Source organism: Leptidea sinapis, chromosome 21, assembly GCF_905404315.1.
Source record: "Leptidea sinapis chromosome 21, ilLepSina1.1, whole genome shotgun sequence".
NCBI lineage: Eukaryota > Metazoa > Arthropoda > Insecta > Lepidoptera > Pieridae > Leptidea > Leptidea sinapis.
This window is the reverse complement of record NC_066285.1, coordinates 8,090,977-8,103,434: the sequence shown is the minus strand read 5'-3', so window position 1 is coordinate 8,103,434 and position 12,458 is coordinate 8,090,977. Positions and strand designations below refer to the sequence as shown.

Here is a 12,458-nt window from a genome sequence, read left to right as displayed (position 1 = left end):
CATATCAAATATGCTGTAATCATCATTACAAAAGAACATCTTAAGGTGAAAGGTGATAAAGGTTGAAAATTTATACCATGAAATTTCATTCTAACAAAATTTTATTTCATCACAAATGATCATTTTTGAAGTGAAAACTTCTTTAAACGCGCGGAGCGGATTTAGCGGATGTTAAAGGAGACTGGGCTGTCACACTAAGTTATGTAACAATCCCATCTTACAATATACTAGACTCTAGGCTCTAGAGTATAGAACAAATGAGTGCGAGAGAGAAGAGCATTTCTAACAGGGATGCAGGAACAGAAAATATCAGCTAAACTAAACTCATTTGAAAAAAAAACGGACTGTTTTAATTTTTTCCATTCCTTTAGAAAATAAAATACCAAAAGATCATTTCAGAATATTACTGGCACATTAATGAAGTGTTGTGGTGCAAAAAAAAGTTTATTCCAAATTCAAATTCAAGACATAGTCGAACTTTAACAAAAATTGTAGTTAATTGCGTACAAAGAGGATGTAAATACTACGTTATAAGAGGTGAAATGAAATTTAGTTTAGTATAAAACGTGCAGTGATTTGACATAAGTTTGAAATGGTAGTACCTAATTACAGTATGGCGATTGGCGACGAAGTATAATCCGGCTAAGTTTGAAAGCGAACAGTTTCTTAAAACTTAGTAGATTTCAACTATCTCCATTGTTTACAAGATTATAGCCGTCATCTGGCAATCATCAATAAAAATCTGACATGATTGATTTATGAAGCAAATACAGTGTTATATAAATGTATTAATTAAAAGTGCCGCTATAATTATAATTTTAAGAAAATTATCGAACAGTTTCGTCAAAATTATAATTGAACATGTTTCGTAATTAATAACTCTAAAAACACCCGAAATTAGCTCATTGAAGTGTGCTTACGCTTTCTTTTTGTTAGTAAATATGTGAGTACTTTAACTTACAATTGTGATAAATTTAAAAACTAATTAGGTTAATTTTATTAAATAGTTATAAAATATTAATAAAAAATTATAAATTCAGCGAAACGGGACAGTATAATAATACAACAATATTGACACACTTTTACACAATTTATCTTTCCCCAAACTAGGCATAGCCTGTGCTATATAGGTTGCAAGACAATGATATATTTAATACGATATACTTACTTAAACATACATAAATACATATAAACCTCCATGACTCGGAAACAAACATTATTATTCACCATATAAGTGTTTGCATCTATCGGGTATCGAATCCGGGACCTCTAGGTAAGTAGGTAGGGTTGCTAACCACTAGGCTATATAGGCTATATATAAGAAGTATAGAATTATGATTATGGATTTCAAAAAGTATTTTGAAGTTATTTGGATAACACAACATCTCCACTTTATTCATTACTCAATGTGCACCAGCTAAGCTATGTAATATTACCATCATTAATATTCGTTATCATATCATCGCTCAAGTTTACAGGCCTCAAACCATAAGCTATTGGTGCGTGGCCTGTAATTAAAATGTTAATTCTAGTATTAATTCCTCTCCTGAGTACAATATTTCATTCGGGATAATAGTTATTAATAACGAATTAACTATATCTGGCTAAGACGTGGGGAGCTATAGTCCTTTTCTACGAGCTTTCGAAGTACGGGAACTCTACGTATTCTTTGGGCATTACTTAATGATACTAAGATTTCGCCGCGCAAATGAACCTGTCAGTGGGATGTATAACTGTATATCATACGGCCGTTCCCAATATATTATCTACAGATAGAGATAAATTACTACCTTCTACTGTCAGTAATTAGCTGTCAATAAGAGCTTCAAGCTGTCCCGATATACCCGATAAGTCATTCTTATCGCCTTATATTGGAGCGCGTGAATTGCAATTTCCATACAAACTTCTATCGCTGGTAAGCTATACGTCGTCCCATTGACAGACAGCTTGTACAGATAAGGTGAGTTACCGTCGATAAGTTTATTGGGACAGAAAAGTGTCAACGAGAGTTACGATTTTTATCTCAAGTAAGAGATAGACTGAATATTGGGAATGGCCGATAGACAACTGTTTTATAGTGTAATATTGACAGACATGTGTTACAGCACTGATGACAATAAACAAGCATTAAATCTTAGATTAAGAATTGATCTCCGCTGCGCGCCAATACCGCAATAGATACCGCAGGCGTAGTCGCAAAGTGCGGCAACTAATACTACGCCCTGCCTGTCTCGAACAATGTGTGACTTTGACCTGCCACATGCTCTGTTAAACTTTGCTAATAATTGAAACTAAAATGCTGGTTGCGTAGTAAAACTTAAAAGAAATAAGAAAGACACTAAAATCACATATTATCAGTAAATATTTTGTATTTTATTAATTTCAGTGTAAAACCGTATGTTTAAAAAAATTTAAAGATGCCATTGAGTGAGATGCTACATACACAAAAAGGCTATTGTTCTTAGGTAGTGCGGTATCTAGTTGGAGAGCAGCGGAGACCAAACACCTAAAAAACGAGAATAGCTAATCAAAAGTCAAAGTAATTTTTCTATTCCAATAGTAGGTAGGTATTTACAAAGAACATGATATAGTATTTTTGTGTATTATTAGTATAACGAAATTCAAAAGTAGTATTAAAGAACGTTTGTGTGGTAAAGGTTATTATAATAATACACCTTCGCACGACACGCCACAAGTTAGGATATCATCCCCAACATCTGGATGTGTGTCGGTCCTCCGCAGTGCGGTTTTCAAGGAGCTTTCTTCCACGCACTACAAAGCTGTGGAATGAACTTCCTTGTGCGGTGTTTCCGGGACGATACGACATGGGTGCCTTCAAAAAAAGCGCGTACACCTTCCTTAAAGGCTGGCAACGCTCCTGTGATTCCTCTGGTGTTGCAAGAGAATGTGGGCGGCGGTGATCACTTAACACCAGGTAACCCGTACGCTCATTTGTCCTCCTTTTCCATAAAAAAAAATATATAAATATTAAACGGATTCAAAATGAGATGGAAAATGATTAGGATTAAAAATCTGAAATTAAATTGTGAATTTTTTAAAGTATTAGAATGGATATAATATGTTTTCCTCATGAGAGAGTCATATGCCCTCCGGAACTTTTCTGTAGATCTATATAAGATATATAATTCCACCATACATTATTTTATTATATATCTGAAAAGGTTTCGTTGAAAGCTCCTAGACGACTTATATTTTTCCGACACCTCCAACGAGTATCGTAAATGTATAAAAATGTTTGAAAAATTATATCCTAAAACCTTCCTCGAGAACCATGTTAATCCTATGATCTCACCAATGTGAAAACAGCATGAAAATCGGTGAAGTAGTTTTGGAGTTTATCGCGAACAAACAAACAGACAGACAGACGCGGCAAGGACTATGTTTTATAATATGTAAAGGGTGTCCAGCGGGAATTTTTCAACTTTAAATAAACGTTACTCATTTGTTAGCGGGGTTAGGGCTGCGGAGGGGGTGACGTTAGAAGCGACGTTTCTGCGGATTTGTCAGTCGCCATGAGTCATTGGTCGGGCGCGCACCGCGCGTATGCGGTGGAACAATATTTGTTGAACGGCAATTCGCCTATTCGAGCGCGTCGTGCTTTTTGTTTGCATTACAACATTCGGCGATTAAGCGATGGTCCGAGTACGCAGCTTATCAGAACGTGGGTGCAAAGATTTCGAGAAGAAGGGACAATGATCAATAGGCCGCCACCAGGACCGTCTACGTCGGCAGCAACACCAGAACGAGTGGCACAGGTGCGTCAAGAAATTCTTAGAAATCCAAGGAAATCAGTAAGAAAGATTGCCGCCTCTACAGGCATTAAGAAGTCAACTGTGCATACGATTTTGAAAAAAAAACTAAAGCTTCATCCCTATAAAATGCAAATTGTCCAAAAATTGAATGAGAACGATTATGTTTCAAGAGAAAGGTACGCCAGAACGGCTTTGCAACGATTTCGAACCCCCAGAACACTTGGAAACATATTGTTCAGCGATGAGGCACATTTTCACATCGGGGGTTACGTAAACAAGCAAAATATGCGTTACTGGAATCCCAACAACCCAAGAGAACGTCATCAGAAAAGTTTGCACTGCCCGAAAACCACAGTATGGTGCGCCATCTCAGCTCAAGGAATAATCGGACCGTATTTTTTTAATCAGGGGGAAACTGTGGATACCTCTGTATACTGCCGCATGATTGATGAGTTTTTAGTGCCGCAATTGCAAGTATTTCCAGGACGCAACAATAGGACACATTTCCAGCAAGATGGGGCAACCCCGCACACTTCCAGGGTGTCCATGTCGAAGTTAAGGGACATTTTCCCTGGAAAATTAATAAGCAAGTACGGAGACATAGCCTGGCCACCACGATCGCCTGACTTGACGCCCTGTGATTTTTTCTTGTGGGGATACCTCAAGTCCAAAGTTTACTGTAATAATCCCCGCACCATATCTGCCCTACAAGAAAATATCCGGCGTGAAATTGATGCAATCCCCCAAGCACTGTGTTCGCGCGTATTCGCCAATATGAGGGTTCGCTTACAAGAGTGTGTTACGCGAAATGGACGTCACTTGGAGGACATTATTTTTAAAAAATAAAATCCGCAGAAACGTGCTTTGTTTTAAAAATATAATAAATATTTTGAGTTTAATAATATGTTTTTTATTTAAGTTTAAAAAACAAAATTTTCCGCTGGACACCCTTTAGTAAGGCATCACATATTTGTTAATTAGAACATAAGATACATAATAGCTTTAAGGGTAAATGTATACACTTTTATAAAAAAAAGTCCCAGCCACTGTTCAGGCATATCTAGGAATAATTTTAAATGTTTTATAAAAAAAATGGCTCTGTCGTAAATCTATTACTCCACAGCTGAATATCTAAGTGATCGGACAGCCTGAGACTAGATTATGATTATTTTATAGCGATAGAAATGACTGTACAATATTATATATTTTTATTGTATAGAGCGCAAAAAAAAGAATGCTGGGAGAGTTTCTTGCGCCGCTTGTTCTCTCTCAGAGCGCATTTGTTTCCGAAGCGGTAGAAGTATCTAGTATATTAGAAATGACATCAAAAGGAATTCTAAAGGAATCAATTTTGAGAAAATAAATGCCGTTTTATACCTTTTATAATACGATAGGTTACACATAACTTATACATTTATAATAATTAATATATTCAGTTTTCCTATTTGCACGAATCATAAAAGTATCGAAGGTGTATATCAAAAAGGCAATAAGTCTTTTTTATACCTTTTATATTTTTTTTATGAAAATAAGGGACAAGACGAGCTGGAAGTTGAGCTGATGGTAATTGATACGCCCTGCCCATTACAATGCAGTGCTGCTCAGGATTCTTGAAAGACCCAAAAATTCTGAGCGGCACTACAACTGCACTCGTCACCTTGAGACATAAGTTGTTAAGTCTCATTTGCACAGTAATTTCACTAGCTACGGCGCCCTTCAGACCGAAACACAGTAATGCTTACACACTTCGCAGCAGAAATAGGCGCCGTTGTGGTACCCATAATCTAGCCGGCATCCTGTGCAAAGGAGCCTCCCACTGGTAATATTTATCGCAGACGCTCTCTAGAGTATTTGCCTCCTTTCGAAAGGTGTTCAACGCACCTATAAAAGATTTCACTTCGACAATAATACCACAATTCAATATAGATTTACATATACATCCAATCCGGAGTGTTACGCCTGGAAGCGTACGAATTTCATAAAAACGACACAACACAACATTATTGTTCAAGTATTTTATGAATCTTTTACGACCCGAGTGAGAAAATACGCTTTCACGATCATGACAAATACATTCCCAGAGGTAACAGTCGCGAACAATCAAGATCGGCGACTCGAAGGAAAACATTAGCGGTTCATCGTGAACTATGAGACAAAAATTAATGCCTGGAACACGATCAGACATTGTTAGATCGACTTATTCAAATCGTTTTCTATTTTAATGTGTGAATGACCCGGCATTAAGGCGATAATCATGCAATTATGTAAGTCGTTTTTGTTTGTCTTTGCATCTATGTAAGAGTACATAAATTTATTTTTTAACAACTGATTTAATGTAAATAATAGTTTTATGTGTATGTGATGAAAGTTAAATTTAATGTGTTAAATTGTCTAAGTTTAATGGCAAAATGCCAACAACGGAAGCGGATGTTATTCTTAAGTTGGTGTAGAATTTATATGTTGTAGTAAGACTCGAAACTCCGGCGTTTCTAGGTTTGGCTAGTCAAACCTTAGCTCTGACATGAAGTCTTGGCAAGGGCCGTGTTTCAATATTTATCAAAAAAATGTCTAATCCGAGAGGAATGATGAGTAACTAAGACTTAGACAGTTAAACACCGAAGCCCATTACGATCAAATTGAGATTTGACCAACCTAGTGCCGGATCAAGCTAGCGCGGAGCCTGTAGCAAATTCTTTCAACGAGCCCTTTGGCAATAGTGAGTTACCGAGTGTTTAATGTGGATTGTCTTAATAGAAAAAGTTCTAATATTTCACCGTTTTTATCACATGAATTAAATTCAATATAGCAGTAGTTTTACTCAAAAAAATTCGCTCAGGCAAAAATGAGTGGGTTTAAATATGAGGGGCCACCTTACGCGCGGGACCTGTAGCAATTGCTACTTTTGCTACACGACTAATCCGGCACTAGACCAAACCGATCTAAGCTAGATACAGGAAACCTTATTTTACCCATAATACCGTAATATAAATTAACTATATATAAACGCGCCCCGAGTGCAGTTTCATGTTTGAATAATTCTCCAAACAATTCGTAATTTCTAAAGTGGTTCTTGGATTAATTATTGTACAAATTAAATTTGTAACCAAAATTTATGAACGATGCGGGACTAGCACCCGCGCCTCCATTCAAGCCCTCTTACCAACAGAGCCAACCGTGAATAAGACAAACCAAGATTTAGGATTCATGCGTCACTCGAAAGGTTGGCTCAGTTGGTAAGAGCACTCGGACGGAACCCGAGAAGCGCAAGGAAATTTAATTTGATGATTTTCCAAAGTCGCTCCTAACATAGACTAGTCACTATCCAAAACAGAGTATATGCTTTTGACGTTAGACTAAAAAGTCGATAGTTTTAGGTTTAAAATAGAACGTTATAAGCTGGAAGACGTCCATGCCAGGCTTGGCAAGCAGGTTAGCAATTGCAGTTGATGGTGGTGCTCTCTTGGAAGGATGCTGCTGCTCCTCCTCCGTTCTTTGTATCCCATAGTTGCCTCTTATGACACCCACGGGAGGAGATGGGGAGGTGCTATCATGGCGCGACACAACACGCACGCATGTGATTCAATCCGTCTTTTTTTATGGAAGACGAGGACGAACGAGCGCACGAATCGTGTGATGTTAACTGATCACTGTCGCCAAAATTCTCTTGCAACACCAGTGGAATCACAGGGGCGTTGCCATCCTTTAAGGAAGGTTTACGTGCTCTTTTTTAAAGGTCAGGTTGTATCGTCTCGGAAACAAGGAAGCTCATTCCACAGCTTGGTTGTACGTGGAAGGAAATTCATAGAGAACCGCACTGCACTGTGGAGGGACGCCACACATCCAGATAGTGGGGATGATATCCTGACTAGTGGCGTGTCGTGCGATGCTGGAATTCGGTGGCAGGAATCAGGTGAAACAGCTCTTCGGAACTCTCCCCATGATAAACGCGGTAGAAGACACACAATGAATTGAATATGTCATATCAGAATTACAATCAATCAAATATTTTTGTCATAAAATGAATACAAATTTCTCATTACCTACATAATAATATGTAAGACAGCGTCATCATTGAAAACGAAAGTATAAACACGCAAGGTGCGCGGCCCGACGTCGCGTTGTAGTAAGCGGGAAACTTCGACAAAAACGAAATCGTTTTGTTTACAATTCTTGGACAAATGACAGATTAAAATGTTTTTAAATACATTTCTAAATAACTTTTCTTCCGGTTAATTTAATTAACACAAAATTTATTCATCTACACGAGTACTAAGAAACCCTGAATAATTATTAGTACTTATATTATTTACTTAACTTTATTTATTGAGAGATATTGTGTGTTCATTATTCCATTAACTCTCTAATCACTGCGTCGAAATTATGTATAAGATATTTTTACACTTAGATAATTTATGCGTCTAGATAGAGTCTCTTGCTGTTAGACAACCGAAGAAAACAGGCCAGTATTTTTTTAATTTTTCGCGATTTGTTTGACACTTTGTGGGAGTGTGCGTGAATTGCTCAAAATAGAGGTTAGTTCTAAAGTCTATTTTTTTCGTCGTTTTCACAGCTGTCATAAATGATCTAAGTTTTTATACACTTTATATCAATAGTTGTTCATTGTAAAATTATTTTTGTATTAATCAAAATATTTACTTTTATCAATTACATATTTATTTAATGCAATTCATTCTCCCAAAGCCTAAAGATATAAAACTAACATAGGTCGGAAAATCGGATGTTTTTTTTTATTTCAATGTAAAAAAATATTCACTTCAAAATAGGATTGCCAACCGTACTTTTCATAGAGTATTGTACTCTTTATCATGTAGGCGTACTCTTTAATCTATAACACTAATAGAATATGGTAAAATACTCTATTTTCCACACTATTTAGGTACTATACTATTTCCTGTTAATATGTTGGTATCTCCAATCCCAAACCACATTCGGACGTTTCTGAACGCAGCCACTAATGTCAATGTCATGTTACAAGTCATTTTGAGAGGTATGGCATCATTTTTGAAAATATAAAATAAATGATACTCTTTTTTGGAAGTACGGACTCTTTATTTACCTCTTTTAATATCAAATTTACCTAAACAATATGCTATGTTTTTAAAGTGATAACCCTCACTTCTAGGATTAATACACAAATAAAATATGAAAAACAAAATTTTATGAACGATACGGTTCTCTAACCAACTGAGCTAACCGTCCGAGTACCGCCTCGCTATAAAATTCTGTTTGCTTTGTTGTTTGCACGGAACGCCGGAGGTCGTGGGTTCGAATCCCGCATCGTTCATTAAATTTTGTTTTTCAAATTTTATTTGTGTATCAAATGTACCTACTTAATTTCTTCTTATAAAATTTGGCAACCCTCGTTCAATATGCAGACAGTACCTAGTATAAGGATAACCTACTTAAAGAATCTAAGGCTGATATCTCTAGAGCGTACTAAGACTATGCTCAGACTTTACTTACTTAAATCTATTATCGTTTTTATAGTTTTTTTTATGACAATAAGAGACAAGACGAGCAGGACGTTCAGCTGATGGTAATTAATACGCCCCGCCCGTTACAAAGAAATACCACTCAATATTCTTGAACAAACGAAAAATTCTGAGCGGCACCAAAATTGCGCTCATCACCTTCAGGCATAAGATGTTAAGTCTCATTTGCCCAGTAATATCACTAGCTACGGCGCCCTTCAGACCGAAACACATTAAAGAAAAAGGCACCGATGTGGTACCCATAATCTAACCGGAATCCTGTGCAAAGGATCCCACTGGTATATTGGCATAGTGATTTTAATATGAATCTCTCAAAAACACGTACTACAAAGCTGTGGAATGAGCTTCCTTGTGCGGTGTTTCCGGGACGATACGACATGGGTACCTTCAAAAAAAGCGCGTACACCTTCCTTAAAGGCCGGAAACGCTCCTGTGATTCCTCTGGTGTTGCAAGAGATTGTGGGCGGCGGTGATCACTTAACAACAGGTGACCCGTACGCTCGTTAGTCCTCCTATTCCATAAAAAAAAAAAAAAAGATGGCCCTAAAATAAAAATATTTTGCGAAACAACAAGCATCTCAGTGAAATGAAGCAGAATGAGAAGACTGACGTAGGAAAATTAATATTTTTTACGTCACTGTTTCCAGAAAATGAAAATATTATATCACCCAAGCATATACCAAAGAATTTGGCGAAACGATAATTTTGAATTTACTGAGTATTTGTACAAATCGTCAAGTTCGCGTTTTATCACACTCAGCTAAGTTTTACTTAAGCAAAGTCTCAGCAAAGTGAAAGTATGTTTTAGAGCTCAGCAATTATCCGTCGAGCCATATTCGATTAATCGGTGAACATACAAAGAAATCAATACAAACATACAAAAAATACAGAACCATTTCATTTAAATTCCTTCCTTAAAGGCCGGCAACGCTCCTGTGATTACTTTAGTGTTGCAAGAGAATGTGGGCGGCGGTGATCACTTAACACCAGGTGACCCGTTTGTACTCCTTTTCCATTAATATAAAAAAAATACACTTGTACAAACAAACGTACATCATCCCTACTAATATTATAAATGTGAATGTAAGGTTGTTTGTTACGCTTTTACGTCGGAGCTACTAAACCGATTTTGATGAAATTTGGTACAGTAATAGACTAGACATTTTATCTCGGAAAAATCAATGGTTCCCGAGGGATTTGTGAAAAACTGAAATTCCCATCGATGAGCTATAACTATACCAATAGTAGGTTTAGTTTGCCATAGTAATCTTCCTCGAAATAAGATTTATATACTATGTTGGGAACGGGAGTGAAAACGGGAACCGTAACTGGAACAGGACATGAGATAATCTTCAATTCCAAACTTGCTTATTATTTTTAAAAACCCTTTATCTACGCGGCTGAAGTCGCGGGAATCAGCTAGTATAGAATAAAAAATATACAAAAAAAGGACACTTTACGAAAATAGAATGTACTACTGCAATGGAATTCAATAATCTACATAGATTATACCCTTTCCACTGTTCATAAACTCTCCAAATGTGTTAACAAAAAAGGGACTCACCCGGATTCCATCAAATAATAAAAGCGACAAAAATTATGAAATTGAACCCAGAATAGCTCCGTAAACATTAAAATCCCTTACATTCTTATCTCGTTCACTTTACTTTGTACCTTATCCCTTCAACTTAAGCTCCATTATCCAATAGTCGGGATAAAGTCAAGCCCGCAGTGTTTATGTTGAACATTTTGAAATTAGTTTAAATAAATCGTTCGTTGCTACAATAAGATGTTACGATCGGGTTGATTACCTTTCTTGTCGGTTTAACTTTTTAGTGATTGAAGATCTTTTAATTTTCATCCCAATGTTAATGAACTACGGAAGGCTTTTCAAGCAATAGCTTAATTTAAGTTTTAACTTATTTATGACTTGATTGATTTTGGAATCAGTATACAGAGCAATTAATGCAACTTGTTATCTTGAATTCCATTCATTGACGGACATGAGAGAAGAATTTAATTGATTTCGAAAAATTTAAAACAAAAATTGATACATTATGCATACTTATATTTTTGAGTAGGCCAAAATTACAATACAAATTTCTTTGACAAATTACAGTAAAATTACGTTGCAATTCTACTTGAAATTATTTTATTCAAATACCCCATAATCCAAATATTTGTAAGATTATCAATATTTAAAATTAACTTTTACTTTAATATCACATTATATAGCTTAGATAGTCCCATGTTAGGCCGGATTTAAATTATATCCTTCTTTACAACCTACGTAAAATTTGCCTTTGGTAACAGATTAGTAAGCGTATTTTCTGTGCACTAGTATTTTTTTCGCTTTTATGGAACATGTAGTTCTAAAGCAAATTGCCAAATTCTTAAAAATAAGCAGCGTTTTCGCTAAAAAAAAGTATCGAACAAATATCTTCCAATCGTGTTTTCAGTTAATGCATCAGAAAGAAAAAGGTTTGAAAATACATATATTAACATTTCTCTTTGATGGGATATTTAGTTTCGTTGTAAAATCTCGAGAAAATCTCATATAAGGTATTGATTATTATATTGTTAAAAACTCTCTAATCAATAGTCAATTATTATGAAACAGAGAAAAATTATATACATTAATATTTAGTATATTAGAAATTATATTATATCATAAGTAATAAAAAAGAAAAACTTTTACATACCGATACATCCATTCTATTAGCTCCTTTATATATATATATATATATATATACCCTATATACTACACGTTTTGCACTATAATATTATCTTCTATCACTTTACACAGAGTCACTAAATCTAACGTCAGACATGACGCAAACACAACATTCCTCACAGCATTGCGCTCAGAACAACAGCTGAAGATGAACAAGGGACAAGGCGAAGGCGAGTAAATCACTAAGTTGACGGTTCCCACGCGAGAGAAATGCGCTTGATAACAATAGAGGTTGCTTGTCGAAAGGTGGGCAAAAAGCGAATGAGCCCACACCCACAGCCACAATGCGTTAAGCCGAGGTTGGGGCGACCACGGTTGTACCTGCTGACCTATATCTACTCTACGACGCAACCCTACCTCAACATAAGATTCTATCTATCATTTGTGATAAATTATCAATTTGTATAACTTAGATATAACATTATTATTGCGGAAACA

General features: G+C 36.0%; 1 protein-coding gene across 1 annotated transcript in view; it reads right to left on the bottom strand.

The window, feature by feature from the left end:
* LOC126970442 (uncharacterized) overlaps positions 1 to 12,224 on the bottom strand; it is a 37,867-nt gene extending 25,643 nt beyond the window's left edge. Inside the window, exon 1 of the mRNA XM_050816327.1 lies at positions 11,989 to 12,224. Coding sequence (XP_050672284.1) covers positions 11,989 to 12,000 — 12 coding nt within the window. The 5' untranslated portion in view covers positions 12,001 to 12,224. The remainder of the gene's footprint in view (positions 1 to 11,988) is intronic.
* Positions 12,225 to 12,458: the final 234 nt, after the last annotated feature.